This window comes from Platalea leucorodia (genome assembly GCF_965183815.1).
Source record: "Platalea leucorodia genome assembly, chromosome: 9".
NCBI lineage: Eukaryota > Metazoa > Chordata > Aves > Pelecaniformes > Threskiornithidae > Platalea > Platalea leucorodia.
In genome coordinates, this window is record NC_138831.1 from 3341116 (window position 1) to 3361163 (window position 20048).

The following is a 20048-nucleotide window of genomic DNA, read 5'->3' on the forward strand; positions in this document are numbered from 1 at the left end:
TGCGCGATTGCTTCACCGGCTTTGTTTCTGACGGCAGGTTTCCTGTTATATGTTTGTGTATATATCTATCTATCTATATCTGTGTGTGCATGGAAGACAAACACAAGCCTGTGGTGCTGTCTCGCCGGTGGCGTGGCCCCACTGTGGGGTGAGCCAGCCCTGCACGGGGATGCTCTCTGGGATGCTCTGCACTGCATCGGGCAGTCTAACGGGGTGTATTTTTGGTCCTGCTCTCCCGGCTGGCACGCGTGCTTCCAGGCTGGGGTGTGTTATTTTATTGCAGCTCATTTCAGGGCTGGGCTTGGCTCCAGGCTGTCTGCTCGGGGTTTTCCATGCTTTGGGACCATGGTGGCGGTGTGCGCGGTGTCTGGCTTCCCGGCAGCACTGGTGTGGTGGTCCTGGGCTGGGTCCTCCCCAGGGCGAGGTGTTACTTGGGCACAGCGCCGTGGGATTTGGGTGGTGCGGTGCGGTTTGAAGTGTGTGCCGGCGGAGGAGCTGCCCTGCCGTTAGCTGTACCGTGACCTCTCCAGGAGTGCTGGAGGCGGTGTGACGGGAGGGAGATGCCCTTTGGCCCCTGCGCCGCTCCTCCCCGGCTGCTCCCGCGGGCAGGGAGCTGGGGCCATGCAGGCGCCTGTGCTCTGGTGCAGGGCTGCCTGCTGCCCTCACCGCTGCGGGGCTGGACCCCACTTTAATTTGATCCGAGTCTCAGGTACCCAGATCATTTAATCCTGAAGAAATCACACAAGCTAACCTTTCCTGCTGTTTTTTTTTTTTTTTTTTTAATAATCGCTGCAATGGTTGTAAGCAGGACTGGACAAAAGCCCCGCTGGCGTCAGGGCACTAGGACGAGATGTTGCTGCTAATGTATATTTAGGAGCAGAAATCTCGGAGGAGCTCTGCAGTGTCGTCTCTCTGCTCGCCCCAGCTCTGCCTCGCTTTGCTCTCGTTCCAGCTCCTGAGTAGCAGTTCCCTGCATTAATTTGGGAATCTCCTGTTGGGCTTTCTAGCCCTGCTTTGTGGCAGCAGCCCGACCTCCAGATCTCCCGCTCCCTGAAATAGAAGCGATGAATCATAGAAACACACTCAGAAAGTGGCTTCCCTGCCCCCCTCACCCGTACCAGCAGGGCGATGCTCTGGCTGGCATCCCCACGCTGCACCGAGCTCCCACTTTCACCTCCACCGCCTTCCCGGCTCCTCTTTCTTTCTTTCTTTCTTTTTTTTTTCGTGTCGCTGGCATGTGGGTTTCGTGTCGATGGTGATCTCCTTGTGAGGGAGCCGGCCACGCTGTTCCTGGAGGGGCTCAGCCGCACGGTTCGCAGCGGCTTGGTGAGAGCCATGCTGGCTTCTTGGGGTGGGAAACCTCCCAAAAAGCGAAGATGCTGGGCAGCGTGGCTGTCCCCGGGATCGTGCTCGCCCTGGCAGTGGTGTGGCTGCATGCTCTTTGCTAGGAGGCTCCCAATGTTGGAAAAGGTGGTAGGAATTAGGACCATGGGGATGATTTCCAGGGCTGGTGGCTTCGGGCTTAGGTTGTCTTCACACCCACAGAGCTTTGTGGCACCTGGCTTTGGTCTCAGCGTTGCTCATACGCTGTTGCCCAAACCTCCCTTGAGGCTGTTGCCTTGGAGGTGGATGTGTTGGGGGGCAGAAGGGAGCAGGGTGGTGAGATCTGCAGAGAGGGTTTGGAAGTGGTGCAGAAGCTTTGCCCAAAGCGCCGGGGGCCCAGCCAAGGCTTGCCCTGGGAAGGGAGAGGGGGGTTTCATGTTCATTGGTAGCGGGAGAAGGGGGAAGAAGCCTCTCCCTTCCCTCAGACCTCTCCCTGGCTGGTCCGTGGCTTGGGAAGGGGGCAGCAGAATTGAAGGATGCTATATGGGATGTTGGGGTACTGGTATGGCCCAGCCGCTGGCCTGGTGACGATGCAGCCCCCCAAGGTTTGCGTGGGGCCTGGCTGGCAGGTCCCACAGCCCTGCTAAGAGCAGGCTGCCGAGATCTGGGGTAGCCATTCGGCCCCACGCAGCCCTGCCGTTACGGCGTTGTGCAGCCGGCTGCCCTCTGGTGACACCCTGCCCGGTCTGGGATGCCGGCAGAGCCGCGCAGTCACCGCGGGCCATATTTCCTACCCGCGCCACTCCCTGGCGCGGATCCTCCTGCGGGTTATCCTGGGCTGAGTCAGAGATGGGCGATAAGGAGAGGGAGGCTCTCGTCCTCCACTCACTTTCGGAGCGGCTTATCTGCGGCGGCTGGGGTGGGGAGCTGAGGGCTGAGCTCATGTCCTGGCTGCGGACCTTGGGAGCGATGGTCCCACCCTGGGTGGACGGGCCGTGACGGTGTCAGTGGGACGGGCTGTGGGGGGTTTGCACAGCCCCAGGTTAGCCCAGGGGTGCTCGTGCCTGTGCGGGGGGATGGAGAAGACAGAGGGGGGGTGTAACTGAGGGGCTGGTGAGCAGACACGGAGGGCAGAGCTGTCTGCATCGGCTACCTGTGGCCATCTCCTCCCCACTGCCGTGGGTGCAAAGGTCACACTGGTGTGGGGTTTTTGGCTGGCTCCCTGCTGCTTTGCTGTTCCATGTTGGCGAGCCCCAGCCGTGGCACAGCAGCGTGCAGAGCTCTCCGTCCTCCCTGCGTGTGCCTCCTCGTCCCTCCGGAGCCTCTCAAGCCAACTGCCTGATGGCTGGCCCTGCGTTTCTTAATGCATATAAATGCCAGAAGGATGTGGTTCTCCTTGCCGTGCCCGCTTGCTCCCCCCCACCTCCTCCTGCCCATGGCCCTCCTGGGGTTTGTCAGGCAGGCAGGTGGCAGGGAAGGCAGGCAGTGCGCCAGGGCTCTCGGCTCTCGCAGCTCCTTTTAAAGGTGCTTTTGAGATCCTCCTCTGTGTAGGGGCTTAGGCTGTGCTGCTGCAAACTGGGTTTTTGCATCCACTCCCAGTGCCGCGGTGGAGCGGAGCAGGGGCAGCAGGCTGGGGGCTTCTCTCGAGGCTTGTTAGCAGCCATCCCCGGCTATCACTTCAGTGCTGCTGGTGGTCGTAAAAGCAGGTCAGGGCCAGCTACGCCCTGCCAAGGCGTTTGTATGCGGTAGGTGTGCTGGCGTGCATCACCAGGCCGCTGCCTGCGGGGACGTGCTGGTCTGGTGCAGCCAGCGGCTGCAGGCACGCCCGAACGGCTGCTGCTCTTCCCGAGGGGGCTTGGGTGGGGGCGAGGGCAGGGTGCTGCCCCTCGAAGGGGGCTGCTGGATGGTGGCAGAGGCTGGGATGGTGAGACAAAGCATATGGCAGCTCCTTGGTTGGGACGTGGTGTGCGACCAGGTGGGGTTGGCCTTAGCATCCCGCAGGCTCCCTTGGTCCCTGCACTGGGGACGCGTCTTCCTCCGGGGCAGGAGGTGGTGGGGGACGTTTTATTAGGCTGCCTGCTAGAAAAGCGCGAAGCGGCGGAGCCTCTGCTGGGTGGGGTGGAACAGGCTTGACACCATGCAGGAAAGCCTCCTAACCCCGCTCTTCTTGTCTTTCTCCCTCTAGGGCTGACCGAACTGGCTGTGCCCAGGATGCCCTGAATGCCGAGCGCAGCGGAAGCAGAGGAGACTGTGTCCCGTTAGCTCCTCCTCCCTCCCTCATCCCTCTAGTTTGGGTTTGTTTCTATTTATTTTGTGGCTGGGTTTGGGCATGGCCTCGGCTGGATGTGAGGCTGCTGCAATGTGGCTTCTTTGGCTCAAGCACCACTTGTCCATCAACGTTTGGACCTTACTGCTCTTGGGGAGCACCTGGCTACCGCTGGCGGAAGGCAGCCCCAAGTCTCCGTTTAGGACTTTCCCGGTTACAGACTGGAGCTTGACACACTTGGTGGTCCACAACAAAACCGGGGAGGTCTACGTGGGGGCTGTCAATCGGATCTACAAGCTCTCCAATAACCTCACGCTCCTGCGGACCCACGTGACGGGACCCGTGGAGGACAATGAGAAGTGTTACCCTCCGCCCAGCGTTCAGTCCTGCCCGCACGGGCTGGTCACCACCAACAACGTGAACAAACTGCTGCTGGTGGACTACTCGGGGAACCGGCTGATCGCTTGCGGCAGTGCCTCCCAGGGTATTTGCCAGTTCCTGCGGTTGGACGATCTCTTCAAGTTGGGTGAGCCCCACCACCGCAAGGAGCACTACCTCTCCAGCGTCAACGAGTCGGGCACCATGTCTGGGGTCATCATCGAGGTGCTGAACGGGCAGAACAAGCTCTTCATTGGGACGCCCATTGACGGGAAGTCGGAGTACTTCCCCACCCTTTCCAGCCGCAAGCTGATGGCCAACGAGGAGAACGCGGAGATGTTTGGCTTTGTCTACCAGGACGAGTTTGTCTCCTCCCAGCTCAAAATCCCCTCGGATACGCTCTCCAAGTTCCCCACTTTCGACATCTACTACATCTACAGCTTCAGCAGTGAGCAGTTTGTTTACTACCTGACCCTGCAGCTGGACACCCAGCTCACCTCGCCAGACTCCACCGGGGAGCAGTTTTTCACCTCCAAGATTGTCCGCCTCTGTGTGGATGACCCCAAGTTCTACTCCTATGTGGAGTTCCCCATCGGCTGCGTGCAGGACGGCATCGAGTACCGCCTGATCCAGGACGCCTACCTGACCAAGCCTGGCAAGGCTTTGGCCAAGTACCTGGGCATCTCGGAGCGGGAGGATATCCTCTTCACCATCTTCTCCCAGGGCCAGAAAAACAGGGTTAAGCCTCCCAAGGAGTCTGTGCTCTGCCTCTTCACGTTGAAGAAGATCAAGGATAAGATCAAGGAGCGTATCCAGTCATGCTACAGAGGGGAAGGGAAACTCTCGCTGCCCTGGCTCTTGAATAAGGAGCTGGGCTGCATCAACTCGGTAAGTTCCTGCTTGTCTCTACCCAAGCCAGGCTGTTTCTGGCTCCTGGTGGTGCTCTCTGGCTGAACTTTTCCCAGTGACCTGAGCTGTGTTTTTCCAGTGGGAGGACTGGTGCCTTTAGGGCTGGGTGCTCGGCTTGCTCGGTAGCATTCCTCGCGGAGATCACGGCTTCGGTGCGGGACAAGTATCTGGGTTTGGGTTGCATTGGTGCACATGGAGAGCCCCAAGCAAGGGGCCCTGTGCCAATGCAGGTGCCTGCTTCTGGTTCCCCTGCCCTGTGGATTTGGGGGGTGTCAGTGAGCTGGGAGGGGGGGCTGGGATGCTCAGTCCTTAGGGCATCTGCTGTGGCTCTGGTGGGGAGTCCCTCGCAGATGGCACACGTGAATTTGTGAGTGTCGTCTCACCTGGGGCTTGGTGGTGGCCGAGCGGAAGGTGTTGGGGGCATTAGGATGTGGGGGACAGGGAGCACAGATCTGATGGAGGGAGGCGGGGAGGTTGGCGGTCCTGGTAGAAGTTGGTCATGCTCAGCATGGAGAGACTACGTCCTCTCCATGAGGTGCTGGAGAGGACACAGGGCACAAGGCGCTGTCAGTGAGGTGGGTTTTGAGTGTGGCCAGTGCAAACTGTCATGCAGAAGTGCAGGAGGTGAGCGCTGGCATCCCAGAGCAGCAATTCCCAACCGAGGGAGCGCTCCCCTCTGTCCCCAGAGATGTGTCCTCCTGCCTGGTGCCCACATGGGCACGTCTGGCCCCTGCTTGTGGCTCAGCTGCTCTGTGTGGGCCCTGTGCGTGGTGGGGAACAGGGGACCTCCCCGCTTGGCTTGCTGGGTTTGTTTTCCAGCTGAACTATTACTATTGCTGGATTTTTTTCCAGGCAATGTTATAAACTACGAGTGGTTGCAAGGAGGCTACGGCTCTGGGTGGCGGGGAGGTCTTACACTGGGCATCACCAAGCTGGGCTGGGTAGTCCCCAGGCAGGGTCAGATAACTGGCAGAGAGGGGTTTTGGGGTGCCAGTGTCCGCATTTGGGAGGGTCTGGTGGAGGTCCCGACACCCCTGCTATTGCCCACCTCTCCCCAGCCCCGCTTGCTGGTGCTCGGCACCCGTCACCAAGCCCCTAGCCCTGCCCGAGCAGGGTTTTGGGTGCCTGGTGGTGCAGGCAGGTGGGCAGGGGGTCCCTGCAGAGCAGTCCTGCCTTCCCTCCCACCGTCCTCCCCGCAGCTCCGGAGGAGACAGCTAACAGCTGCCTGACAAAGTAAAGGGTTTGCTGTCAAGAGCGCTGGGCTCGCAAATCAGATTTTGGCTTTGAACTAATTCAATTTTGCTGGAAAATGATGAAATCATTACACTGCTGCCTGTTGGGTTGCGCAGCTGCCGGCTCCGGCGGAGGAGATGCTCGCCGCTTCATCCTGCACTCCCGGCTTGCCTCCCCCGGCACCCCACAGCAGCACTGTGCCCCCCGGGTTTGGGGAGGGGGCTCTGACCCCTTTGGGGGGGTTTCGTGCTAGGAGGGTCCTGGGATCGCTACCTGGTGGCCAGCTGGCATGAACAGGTGGATCTTGAGGTGCTCTTTGGGTCCTGCAGACATGGCTCTTGCAGGGTGGAAGGATGCGTGCCGGGATGGGGCGGCTCCTGCTTTTGAATGGGTTGGGTTGGGGGGTGCCGCTCTTCCCCAGGGGAGCCAGGTGGTGTTTTCTGTCCCCGTCTGCCTCCAGCTGCCGAGCAGAGCCCAGAAAGGCACGGCTGGATCATGAGTCAAGCCCTCAGCCCCCGCTGTGCCGAGCACAAGCCAAACCAGACCCCGTGGAGCATGTAACCTCCTCCTGGCAGGCATCTCAGTGCCCCTAATAAAATGCAGCCACCTCTGGGGTGGGTTGTGGCAGTGACGGATCTCTTGGTGGTGAGGGCTAGCCAGAAAATAAAGGGCATGTTGTTTTTTTTATTTTTAAGGAGGCAGAATGTCATTGCTTAAGTCAGTAGTTGCTTGGGATTTACACCCCTTCCCTATGGAAAATGTCCCAGGAGTTCTCGCTCCGCTCCTTTGCGGTGGCAAGGGGCTGAGGCTGGTCCATGCTGGAGGAGGCTGTGCCGATGCCCTGTTCCCAGACTTTGAGCAGCGCGGGGCTGAAGGATGCTCATCCCCCAGCGCTGCAGGGCAGCTCTGATTCTCTGGAGCCGGTGCCGGAGCCAGGAGGAGAGGCCGCCAGGCTTGGCAGCCAGCTCGGGAGATGTTAGCGGTTCCTTCCCAGTGCTGGCGAGCGGAGCAAATTCCTGTCTCCTGTTTCTCCCCTTCTGGGATCCAGCGATCCGGCAGCGGGAAAGGGAGTGACACCCCTTGTGCTGGCATGCTCAGACCCGTGCACGGACTCGCATGCATGGCAAAGGCACTTTGTGGGACTGTCAGGTCCATTCTCCTGCGCCAGCCTCGCTGCCTAAATCACTCCTGAGCCTGTCCAGAGGTTTTGCTGCTCGTGGTGTTTCACTGAAGAGGGGTTCGGTGTTGTGTAGCTCGGCTCTTTGCTGTTGCTGTGCAGTGCAAGGACTGAGGTCTGCGTGCCTGTGGCCAGATATGCTCAGTGCGTCTCCCCAGCACGCCTGTCCCCCCGTTCATGGGGGACGAGGGTCTGATGGAGCAGGGCTGGGAGAGGGCAGCAAGTTGGAGCTGCAGTGGAGATGTTGCAGCAGGGAACGATTCGGGGTTCCCGGAGTCCTCGACCCCCAGGCTGGCAGCGTGGGCAGAGCCAGTGCCCACAGCCAGCAGCATCACCCAGGGGGGAAAATGAGTTTTGAGTCCTTAGTGGGGCTTGCTGCCCAGCCTGCTGGCACAGGGCGATGGCTGGTGACAAACTGGCCCAAACTGGGCTGGGATAAGCCAGATCCTTCCCAGGGACAGCCAGAGAAATGCAGATGTTAATAAATTACCACGCTGGGATTATTCCTGGGCAGTGATGAACATGCAAAAAGCCTGGCATCCCAGCCTAGCACTTGGTCCCTGACTCCTGCAGCCTCCTCCCTGGCTCTTCATGTCCCCTGCATCCTCCATGGCAGCCCCTGGAGGGGCACGGGGGGATGGAGTGTGCCTGTAATGGTGTTAACTGGCGAATTACTGGCTAATTAATAACGCTGAGCTGCACGAGCCTCGCCTCTGCTGTCTGCTCCCTCATTGCTTTCGTAAGTGGGCTTGAAGGGAGGCAATGAGACAAGGCACATCAAGGAGACGGCCTGCTCCTGCTCGCTCGGTGCTGCGGGCCTGCTTTCCCCGCTCCGGCAGGCCGCTTCCCCCGGGAAATCCGAGTTTCCTGATCCTGTTTTGGGGAGGAGGGATAGTGCTGGGAGAGAGGCGAAGGCTGCAGTGCCGCAGAGGTGGGGGCCTGGGGTGTGTGGGGGCCAGGGGCAGCCGAGAAGGGTGCCAAAGGAAAGCACTGAAATAAAAACAAAAGAAAAATAATAATAATAAATAAAAAATACTCCCAACCTCCCAAAGCAAACAACCCCCCCTTGCAATGGGCTGAGGTCACAGTCCCTGCAAACACCCGTGCAAATGGGAGAGCGGGCAGAGCTCGATGCCTCCTGCAGATCCCAGCATCTGCAAGCTGAAACGCTGCAAGGTCACTGGCCCTTGCGTGCTGTGGTGCGTGTCGGTCCCTGCCGGCACCGGCTGGGGGACAGCTGTCCCTCTGTCCTTCCGTCCTTCCGTCCCTCCATCCCTCCGCCTCGCCTCTCCCCGTATCCCGCATCCACCAGGGATGTTGGTTGGTGCCATAACCCCTGTACCGCTGCCCTTGGCCCGACCTCGCCGTGCTGCCTGCCTGCGCTTTCCTAACGAGGCAGTTTGCTGTTAATGAGCTAATTGTCGGCGTAATTATTTATCGAGGTGGTGTCGGCATCGCGGCAGCGGCGGGCGCTCCTCGTGGTCCCGGAGCGCAGCTGTATTTGTCGTTTCCCAGAGAGTTTGTTGAGACAAAGCAGAGAGGAGTAAACACTGTAAACATCTCTCCTCTTGCATATTCAGCAGCCAAGGGGTTGGGGAAGCTGCAGATTGAATGTGGAGAGAGCAGAAACTGCACCCAGGGCTTGCCAGGGCTTAAATACCTTCATGGCATTGCCCTTAACCCCTCTGCTTCTGCTGGCCGTTGGGTGGGAGGTGCTGGGATGCTTCACCGGGTCGGAGGGGCTGTCGGGGCCAGAGAGTGTTTTTTTCCCAGCAAAGCGCTTGAAGGATCCCAGGTATCCGGATGGGAGCTGGGTATCGGCTGGAGCATCGCTTTTGTCTCGCTCCATGGTTTTGGGAAGATCAGTTTCTTGGATCTGCTGTTTTAAAATCTCTAGCCTGGTGATGCAGAGGAGGATGCTTAGTGCGTGTGGTGGCCGAGGGATAGGAGAGGGCGCTTGCAAGGCTGGGATTCAGAGGATGGGTGGAGAGGTCCTAATTCCCCCTCCCCGCCTTTTTCTGTGGCTGCAGAGGCGCCTGATGCCCCGCGTTCCTGTTTTGGGGATCCCCACATCTCTTGCACCTGGCTGTAGGAGTTCCCCCAGTTTAGGGAAGGATGAGCAAAGGTCAGATGGGGAAGGGAGGCTGTCTTTGGCTGTACACTAACTCAGGCACCCGGCAAAAACAGAAGTTAGAGTAACTGAGGAAGCAGCCCAGCATTCCCACACCGCCCGGGGAGGCCGAACGTGACCGGCTGGCATCATTCCCGGTCCTCCCGCGCTGGGAGGCTGGCACGGTGCAGAGTCCCCGCTGCAGCCGGGAGCGGGACCGCGGGCCTTGGGGCTGGCATGGCGGCACGGCGAGGAAGGCGAGCAGCCTGGCCGTGGCTGTGGGAGGCTGAAGGCGTTGTGGCTGCGAGTGCGTTGCGCCGGGGCACGGGAAAGCGCCTCCTCCCCGTGGGTGACCGCGGGTTGCTGGTGGCAGCCGGTCCGGGCTGACCCTCGCTTCCCGGGCAGTGGTGAGTGGGAATCGCGGAGCTATGTACTGCCCTTGCGTACGTGGAGCTCGGGAGCTCAGCATTTTCCCATATGCTCCGTGCACATGCTGTATGGATTTAAAACCTCTTGGGGACTGGCATGCATTTGGAGGCCGCTGCTTGCCAAAAAACCTCTCTCCCCTTTAAATTCAAAGTTACGTAAGGAACCTTGTGAAGCAGAAAAATCCTGTGGCTGGAGCAGGCTGCCTCCCAGTCAGCCGTGCCTGCCTCGCTGCCCTAACCTCCTGCACCCAGGCTCACTGCCACCCTTGGGGATTTGCCCAGAGCCCCTCGCTGCCTGGGACGGGCCGGGGGCTGCTGGGGGTGGATGTTGCTGGTGCTGTGCGACCGTGTGAGGCCACTGCCTAGTGTGGGACCTCCGGGAGGCCCATGTGCCCCCCAGGCCGGATACCCATGGCCAGGGTCTGTTGTCCTGCTCAGCAGGTCAGGGCGATGTGGTGAGGATGCTCGATGGAGGGGGCGAGCGCTGTGGAGCTGGTCCTGGTCCCGCTCCCCTGCCTGCATCCCGCGTTTCACGGGCGGCATCCCTCTGGCTTTGCCTTGCCCGTTGGCATGACTGTCCTCGCCAGAGGTCCCTGCCATCACAGCCCCGAGGGCAGAGAGGAGCCGCTGCAGCCCTGCCTCTGCCCGGGCAGAGCTTGCAAAAGCTTCTCCCAGACCTGCGGGCGAGTGCTGAACCGAGGAGGCAGCTGGCTGAGCCAGGCGCCTTGTCTGGGGCAAGGCAGCACGAAAAAAATGCGGGGATTTCCCGAAGACGTTCCTGTGGGAGGAGGAACAGAGCTGGCAGGTGGGTAGCGTTTTTGCTGGAGGCTCTGCTATGTGAAGTGAGGCTCTTTCAGGAGCCTTGACCCGTTTGTCTTGGCACAGCCTTGGCTGGGAAATGTTTTGTCTCTGGGGGAAGGCTCGGGCACAGGATTCGGCCCCTCCTGCCTTACTGCTAAGCCATTTTCTTTTTGAAGTCAGCGCCGGGGTGAGGAGGAGAGGAGCGTGTGTGTGCTGGGGAGCTCGTGCTGGCATCCCACGTGTCTGAGATGGCAGCGGCGGGGATGGAGGGGGAGTAGGGATGCTGCGCTGGCTCCCGCTGGGTTTGTAAGTGCTGCTCTGTAAGATGCAGAGTACTGAGAGCCTTGGTCTTGGTCTGCAAAGCTTGTTCAGATGCATAGAGGGGCTGCATGCCTTGGATTGTGTCCTAAGTGCCTTACGTCAGCGCGTAGGGAATTTTAGGGAAGCATCAGCTCATCCCTTCCCTTGGCTGGTGAGGTGGGATGGCTGGAGCAGGAGGGACAAGGGATGGGGCTGCCGAAGTTGCTGTAGCCGATGGGGTGAAGGTGGGAGATGGCTGATGGCCATCTGGGAGGTCCAGCATGTCAAGGCCTTGGCAAAAAGCTCATCTCTCCTCTGTTTTCTTCCAACAGCCGCTGCAGATCGACGACAATTTCTGCGGCCAGGATTTTAACCAGCCGCTGGGCGGGACCGTCACCATCGAGGGGACCCCGCTCTTTGTGGATAAGGAGGATGGGATGACCTCGGTGGCGGCCTACGACTACAGAGGACAAACCGTCGTCTTTGCGGGCACGCGGAGTGGGAAGATCAAAAAGGTAGGAAAGCCCTCAGTGATGCTGATGGGGAGGGATGACCGCTTGCCTCGCCGGCCCTTTGGGGGTGCAGGTAGGGCTGTGCCTCCATTATAGCATGACTTGATACATTGGGGGTAATGTGCAAAGGGCCAGTGAGGGGCAATTTCCCCTTGCTCTTCTCTACCAACCAAAACCTCTGTCTTTTGGAAGGGTTATAACCTAGGGAAGTTGAGTCCTGGCCGCTGGTGGATCAGAGCCCGTCCCCTTGTGTCTCAGGGCAGGTGGCTTTGCCCTGTAGCTGCCATGGGGTGGGTTCTGTCTGTCTGGGTCCGTACGGCTTTGCCATTGACCTGGGCAGAGTAGGCGGAGGTGGGTGCTGATGGCTCCAGCCCGGCGCGGGGCAGACTTCTCTTCCCGTACCCCGCCACGGCACAAAAGGCTGTTTGTTGGTGGCAATTAGCAAATAGCTCCGTGCGTGCCTTTCTCTGACTGCATCTCCACAGGGCACGGATTTCCTGTTATCATAACATCGTGCCTATAATTACAGCTGTACATGCCCTGTATAAACACAGCTTGCATTAACTGCATCCTCAGCCAGGGAAAGGCAGCGTGAAGGTCCTGGTATGGTCCCTGCCGGGGCAGGAGGACCAGGGCTTGGACGGGGGGTCCGGCCTGTTGCTCTGTGGCTTGCGAGGTGCTTCAGCACCCCATCCTGGGCACAGCACCCTGCATTTTTGCTGCTTCTCCTGATCTGTGCTGGTCAGGGTTCCCTGAAGGAGGCAGGGTGACCTCCCTGGCAGGAACCAGGAGCAGGGTGCTGTTGTGGGCAATAGTCCCTATACATCCCGCTCACCCTGCCCGTGTTCCCTCTGGGCGCCCGACCTGCCTGCAACCCTGCCTATTAGCAGCGCGTTTAGGGGCAGGGGGAACATGGGCAGCATGTGTTGGGGTGGGGGGCGGGATGCTGGTGGTCCTCTCCAGCCCCGCATCCTCTGCTTGGCTTTCTGCAGCGCTCGGGGAGGGGGGCATGGCGAGGGCTGAGCAGGGCTGCGGGGAGCTGACGGAGGCAGCTCATCCTCCCTTCCGGATCGATGAGGGATCCGGAGGGACCGGTGTCGCGTTGCTGGCGGCTTCTCCTGACGCTGGGCTCCAGATGGGAGGTTTTAAGTGGGGATGGGAAGGAAGGGGCACATTGGGAGGAGGGTTCACAAAGCCACGGGGAAAATGTTACACCTCTAGCTCCTTATTTATCTAGGGGGGCTGGCAGTTGCTTTTTACACAGCAGATTTGTTTTTTCCTCTCCCTCCTTTTTTCAGTGTTTTTCTGGTCTTTGCACCTTCAGAGCCACTTTCAAGTGGCAATTTAGGGTGGGTGCCTGGCTGGGGTGCAGGCTGCATGCTGCAAAGTCATGGCTGAGGCCAGGACTTGGAGCCCAGGTGTGGTTTGAGCATCCTCCTCTCCTGCAGGGCTTTCCCCAGCTTTCTTTTTGCTGGTTTCTAAACTCGGTGCCCCAAAGAGCTGGTCTGGCTCTCTGGCCCTGCAGGACACGAGGACATGGAGCAGGAGCTCCATGGGGAACAGAGAGGTGGGTCTCGGTCCTGTCCCAGCATGGGGATGATGGGCAGGTTTTGTAGACTCGTCCTGCCTGGAGCCCCCAAAACCTTTGGGGTCGCAGAGCTCTCCGATGGCAGTGTGGGAGCACTTTGCAGGCTCCGAGCCCTGTGCTGCCAGGTCCCCCCGTCGTCCCCTGCTGTGACCTTGGGGTGGGCGGCCCAGCCTTTCTGCGGCAGCCCCTGCCTGGCCGGCCCGGCAAAATGCTGCCTCAGCAGCCACCTGATCCTGCTGCCTGGCTGCTGGCAGGGCTGGAGGGAGGGGAGGGCTCCCCCCCTGCCTGGGGAGTGTGAGAGAGGGGCTCCTGATGTGTCCCCGCATGGTGCTGACCTGTCCCCAACCAGGGGATGGGATGCCTGGCAGGGGTACAGCAGCGTGGCCAAGGTGGCTCCCCCAGGCAGTGGCTGCAGGAGGGGTGCATTCCTCAGCAGCGACCGCAATCCCTCTGCTTTTAAACCGTTGGCGTTTCCCACCGTCCCCTTGGCAAGCACCTGCGCTAGGCTTGGCACAGCCTGGTGGCTTCTCTGCCCTTCTGCCGGTCCCCCCTGCCCTTGCTGGCACCCCCGGCATCTCCTTTGGGGAGGGAGGGCTGTGCCGACAGCTGGGTGCTCCCCCCCCATCCCCAGGAGCCCTGGAATGGATGCTGCTCTGCTGAGGGGGCACCGATCTCACCATCTGGGCTGGGGTAAGGTCAGGGCAGAGTCACTGCCGCGTCTGGATTTTCCTTGGATGGCAGCTCCCATGCCCAGCATTTGTCCAGGCTGTTGCGTGCAGACAGAGCCTCCCTTTGTCCCCCCCCAAAAAAGCCACGCGAGCCTCTGGCTGCCCTGCAGCCTCTCCCCGGCCCTGCCGCCAACAGTTGCCGCCGTGAGGCCGGGGTGCTGGGCAGCACCTGCTGCCACCGCAGCTGCAGGGAGACCCTACTTTCGGGGGGGTAGAAGGATACTGCAAACAATGTCAGATTTGCAAAACTGGCTGTGGGCTGGGATGGGGCAGCACCGGGGTGGATGGAGATACAGGACCCCCTGGGATGCTGAGCAGGTCGCAGCAGCAAAGCCCATGGCAGCCCGCTCTCAGCTTGTCCCCGCAGGGTTACCAGGCAAGCGGTTATCTTTGGCTGGCCCCAAGTTATGTGGAGGAGCCAGGCTTGGAAAGCCCTCAGCCCCACGTGCTCGCTGTCGTCTGTGCCAGCAGTCATGGGATTGGGGTGCCTGGGGCATTGCTGCCGCTGCCCGGGTGAGCAATGCGGGGATGACTTCTGGGGCTGCTGGGGCTGGCGGTGAGCCGCTTCCTCCGCGCTCCCGCGCTGGTGCGTCAGGGACCCGGCCTTGCACCCTGCGGTCTGAGGGGGCTGTGGATGGGGAAGTGATACGGGGGCATGAGCCACGAGCACGCTGCGGTGGGGATGTCCAGGGGATATTTACGCAAGGGAAGCGAGGCTTGCTTCCTAATGCTTGGCTCTTTCCTGGAAGCCACCTGACCTTGCTTGACAATCTTTGTATTGGGTGGTCGTGGTTTTCCCAGGGTTGTCTTTCCCATTTTTTGGGTGGACAGAAAGCTGTGTGTGTAATTGCAATGGGAGTGCTCAGCCACGTGCTGGAAAGGCACGGCTGATTCTGCACCCGTAGTCGCCTCTTAACCTGTGTGTGCCAAAGACTCGATTTTGGGTGTGCTTGAAGTGTTGTATGGAGAGAGGGAAGGAGGGCAGTGCTGGAGGGGATGTGCTGATGGTGCAACCCCGTCCCAGTAACAGCACCGTGCTGGGCTGGCGGCTCGGAGATGGGGCGGTGGGGCATCCTGGGAAGTGCAGCGCAGAGACCGGGCTGCCCTTGTTAGCTTGCCATCTGCTCTTCGTTATGCAAACAAGGCACCGCCTTAGGGCTCCGCTGAGCTCCCGTGTGGCCCTTGTGGGTTGACCCAGTTTTGGGTGCCTCCTGGTTATTTTTGGGGGGGGTGAGCGAAGCAGCTGGTGGCTCCCTGCCCATTGCTGTCCCTCTGGCTGCTGCAGAGCAAGGAGGCTGCGAGCTGTCCCTCCTGCCGCAGCCCTGCAGGAGATAGCCAGCACCACCTGGGCTCCAGGCACTGGAGATCCCGAAGGTGGGCTTGGTTGTGGGGTGGTGCAGCCAGTGCATCCCAGCCAGGATAACATCGGACCACACATCCCTCGCAGCCAGCCGAGCTCTCATTTTTTGGAGGATTATCTGGCTGCCCAGTCACCACCGTAATCTCTGCAGCTCCCTGCCCTGTCCTGAAACCGGCTGGCCTCGGGCGTGAACACATCAAGACATGTCTCCGTCGGGAATCTGCTCCCCCCCCAGGGCTCGAGCTTGCCGCAGCTTGTTTATTCTCTCCCACGGAAAGCACAGCTGAACTGGCCCCACGTCTGGCTTCTTTGGTTTCTCCACTTTAATAATAATAATAAATAACCTCTTCACGCTAAGTGGGTCATCCCCATCCCTACACAACGGGACGCGGTGCTCCTGTCCTGGGGAGGGTTGAGGGGCTCCCCTGCAGCCCCTTGTCCTGCCAAGGGCAGGGAGATGGGGTGCTTTGGGGGGCCAGATTTGGCACAAAGGGGGAAGCACCCCCTTTGTGTAGGCTTGTCTTAAAGCTTTGGAGAAGGATGCTTCAGTGCATTTGCAACCCTTGGTGTGTGTCTGGGCAATATGAGCTGAAAATAGGTGCTGTGGGGAAGGGGAGCTGCTGACTGGGGGCTTTTTGGGAATTTCCCTGTTGCCTGCTGGCTCTCTTCCCATAACAAAAGCCCCCGTGAGTTGGCCTCTGGAGTGTGAGGCACGACCCAGTCGCGGTCCACGTGAGCTGGAAGGAGAAGCCGTCAGGCTCCCTGCCTGCTCTGCCGGTCCCCGTCCCCGCGGGTCCTTTCGCGTCACCCTCTGCTCAGCGCTCAGGGTAAGCGGCTCCGGCTCAAAAGGGCCCCTTTGTGTCTCGGCGCGTGAAATCCGGCTCCCGGAGCACGCGGGAGGGCTCGGCCCCCCTTGTGACCCCGCTGCCGGCTACCCTGCTTACTGCCTGCACCTCAACAGGCTTTTTGGGGGGGGCAGATTTGGGGCGTGAAGCCTGCCCTGGCCCCAGCAGTGTCAGCTGGCGACCCTTGAGGACTCCCCAAGCATCGACCCCATCGCAGCCCCTGGAAATCCTCTCTCCTGCCCGTGTTGCTGCCTCTCCCCAGCTGGCTGCCCGGCACAAGGGCCTTTTGTTCCTCCTGCCTCTTCCCTCTGCCCTCTCCTGCTCCGTCCCCATCCCATCCCATTCCCTGGGGACCCCTCGCCCCCTCCCTGCGATGCACACAGCCCCCGTGGGCGCCTGCGCCCAGCCCCGGGAGGGAGATCCGCTCCTCGGAGCATGCGTCCGCGCCTCTCCCCGATCAATGGCAATAATTTTATTGACATGACAAGGTAGCCGACGGTTGCCAAAGTGAATCCATCAAATACCTCTCGTCGGCTCCCCGCCCCCTCGAGAGCTCTCAGCGGAGTCGTTAAGCTGTTTTAATCAAGGTGGAGGCTGGAGAGCTGGCGTGTTAAGTGGATCGGGTGGTGGGGAGGGGGCGGTGGAGCCTTCCCCGGCCCCCCGCTTGTGGCGGGGAGCGCTCGGCATCGCCTCGCTCCTGCTCAGCAGGAAGGGGCCCTGCTCGCCTGCGTCGGGCTTTGTTGAGCCGCCTGGCTCCGAACAGGATGTCTCATTGTTGGAGGAAACAATTAGAAATTCATCGTGAACCGTTGGCCTCCGGGACCGGCCGGGGCGGCGGGGCCGGGGCTGCAGACAGCTGCCAGCTCCGTCCTCGAGTGACTCCTGGAGGGGGACACCGCCGGGGTTCGGGCTCCTGCCTCGTGCGGGATGGATGGGGCTGAGCGTTTCCATGCTCCTGGCTCTCTGAGGGATGCTCCAGCATGCTCGCGCAGCCTCAGGGAGGGAGAGGAGGTGTCAGGGGGCTCCCTCGACCCAAACCCCACTCCCTCCACCCCCCGTGCCCCCAGGCTTTTTGACTCAGAAGCCATAACCCTCTTTTTTTTCCCCCCTCCATCTGCTCTGCTCTCCACACAAAGCCAGCAGGTGAGCGAGGGCTGGGAGCCTGGCGCCCGGCCAGCCAGGGAAGCAGCAGCAGCCAGCCCTGCTCCAACCTTCCCTGCCGAAAGCGCTGACGGTGCACGTCTCGCCTCTCCCTGGCTCCGGCGCTGGGCGCCCGCAAGCATCGCGCCGCCTAACCCCAATCCATCAGCCCACTCCGGCTGCCATGGAGCCGCCGATGGGTAAGGCAGCATCACTGCCGGGCTTTGCTGTTGTCGGGGCAAGGTGACTTTTGGGGAGCAGCGTGTTGCAGAAGCTGGAGGAGGCTCAGGGATGGAGGTGGATCCCTAAGACCCTGCGTCTTCAAAAGGGCTGCTGGGTGCGAACCTGGCTTCTGTAGTCACCCTGCAAAAGGGGTTTGAGGGCAAAACACCTCTTGGCAACCCCCTGAGTCGGCTCGTGCTGCCCCGTGGGGCGTGCTCAGAAGCTGACAGGTCTGTACCAGCCAAACACCGCAGCATCACCTTTGCAGAGGTCCCTGCAGACCATCCTGTGCCCTGGCAGGGGCTGCCACCCTGGAAATAGGGTGGAAATAGGGCTGGGAAAAGAAAAAGCAAGAGCCTGCAGGTTCGTGCCTGCATGCTGTCGCTGGTCCTGCCCTTGTCGTTGTGGAGCTGGGTAAGGCAGTGGTGGCTGTGGCTCAGCAGTGCTGGGAGAGCAAGGCAGAAGAGCGATGCCTTGGGGTTGTTGGTGGGGTCACTGAGCCCCCCTAAACCTCTGGGTGAGAGTTGCTGGGGGCCTGTGTTAGGAAAAGGGATGTGTGGACATGCCCGTTGCTGGGGACATGCAGTGCCGGCAGCGAGCACCGGGTTTTGCCTCCCGGCCGGCGGGGTTGGTTTGCTTGGTGAAGCATGAAGCTGCTGAGCATTTCCTTCTGCGTCTCTCTGCCCCCGAATGCGGGGCTGTGGCCCCTGCCTGTGACCCCTATTCTGCTGGGAAGAGCGGGAGTGCGACTCTTGCTTTGGACCTCGCCTCTTGCTGGGGACCTCTGCGGTGGCCCCATGGGGATGGGGCAGGGTGAAAAGCCACCTGATTGAGATGGAAATGAGCTGGGAGGCCCCAGCTCTGTTGGGTCCCTCCTGTTGGAGCCATTGTGTCTATTCACAGGCTTGAACACTGACTAATTTTGGCTTTTCAGGTGGGAGAATAGCCCCGACCTCCCACCAAAGGCAGGGGAGAAGAGGGAGGACAAGGGAGCTCTGCGGCTCATGCGGTTTGGGAGGCAGGGGCTGTGGGTACGCCTGGGTGGGAAGGGGCAGTGCTGGTGTCCTGCCTCGCCTTTGTGCAGCCCCATTAGCCCAGATTAATGGTGCCTGGGGGATTTGCCCTTCGCCCACGGCCTGCTGGAGGAGGGAGGATTCTGGAGGAGGGAGATGCATGTGCAACAGGGGCCAAGCTGGTTTCGATGTTGTCTGGGTCTCTGTGTGTCCCAGCACTGCCTCAGGTGACAGCGGGGAAGGTCAGCCATCCCCAGCCCCCGTGGGCTGACCTCCCTGGTCCTCCCCTACAAGACTGGGAGGAAAATCCGTCATAAATCAAGAGGGAGGTGGAGGTGCGGTATGGCACGTTGGGATGGAGGACGTGGACGCCAGCCACCCCTTGGTGGCCGCTGGAACCTGTCATCCATCTTCGAGGCTTTGATACATGCGGGGGTCATTTGTCGCTGCTGCAGGTCCAGGCAGGGATGGTGCTCAGCCCCAGGCTGCTCGGAAGAGCTGCTGTTTGGCCTCCGTTATCCCCTGCCCTTGTTAATTATGGGCTTTTCTGAAATGGAGGAGTAGAATGGATGCTAATGGCAGGCTGGTACTGACGGGGAAGGCAGCAGGAAGGTGCCCCATGGGATCAGCATTGTGGGGTGAAACATGGAGATGGAGGAGCCGGGGCAGGCGCTGGGTGGTGGTAAGGATGCAGACCCCTGGGACTGCACCCCTGTTTCTGACCTTGTTGGGTGGCGGGGTGTGGGACTGGAGTTAAACCCCACCCCATCGAGTACCCAAGAAGCACCCAGGGTGGGACCGGGGTGCTCAGCCTGCATCTTGCCTGGATCATGCTTAGCCTGCGTGATACAGGGCAAACAAACCCGGGCATCAGGGCTGTGCTCGCAATCCTGCCGTGCCTCGCGGATGAGCAAATACCTGGGAGCTCTGCTCGTCAAAGGACGGCAGAGCCGGAGCTGCGGCACTGGGGTTAGACATGCTGCCCGACTGGGGAAAGGGGTCTCCTAGCCTTGGGGGTGTGCGTGCTCATCCTGGCTTAGGCCACCACAATAAGGAGGATGCTTAGCATTTTACGTGATGGCGCTTTGTGATGAAATGAGTTCGATGGGTTCTTGCTTTCATCCCTCGACTGGACGCAGCCGCGTGGCTGAGGGTGAACCGGAGCAGGCTGGTGGGCAGAGCTGGGCGGTATAGCAGGACAGAGCATCTCAGGCAGGGGCAGGAGGGGCATCATCAAAGCCCCGAGTCCATGGGATGGACCGCAAGTACCGCATCCACTTTTCATTCTCTTTCTACCCAGAATGGAAACATTTCCCCTTCTTGCTTTTTTCCTCCATTTTGCCTTTCTCTTTTATCTCTCCTCCCCCACCAGTGCTCAAAATAGCTCTGGCTGCTGCACACCAGCCCCACATTCTTCCTCTCCTGCCCTTGGTGGGCCCCGTATCTCACCTCGGAGGAACTGTGTTGAAGGGCTTTGCACTGAATAAACCTCCCTGCATCCCCCCCAGCTGCTTCCAAGCTAGGAAATTTCCCCATACCCCCCCCGCCTTTCCTTAGCATTGCAATTGGGTTGAGACTGGAGGGGGCTGCAGGGCGATGCAGCAAGGGACGTGATGGGCAGGGGGAGTGCCATCATTCGGGGTTTGGTGCTGGATTTTGGGGCCCCCAGGCGCTTTCCCTGGGTGGCCCATGCTGTACCAGAGCCCATTCTGGCA

General features: G+C 60.5%; 1 protein-coding gene across 1 annotated transcript in view; it reads left to right on the forward strand.

Annotated features, from left to right (window-relative positions):
• Window positions 1-3652: 3652 nt before the first annotated feature.
• The window catches only part of PLXNA1 (plexin A1), a gene marked incomplete at its 5' end in the record, with an annotated part of 105299 nt that continues 88903 nt past the window's right edge, over window positions 3653-20048 (forward strand). Inside the window, 2 exons of the mRNA XM_082321352.1 lie at window positions 3653-4855; window positions 11258-11440. Coding sequence (XP_082177478.1) covers window positions 3653-4855; window positions 11258-11440 — 1386 coding nt within the window. The remainder of the gene's footprint in view (window positions 4856-11257; window positions 11441-20048) is intronic.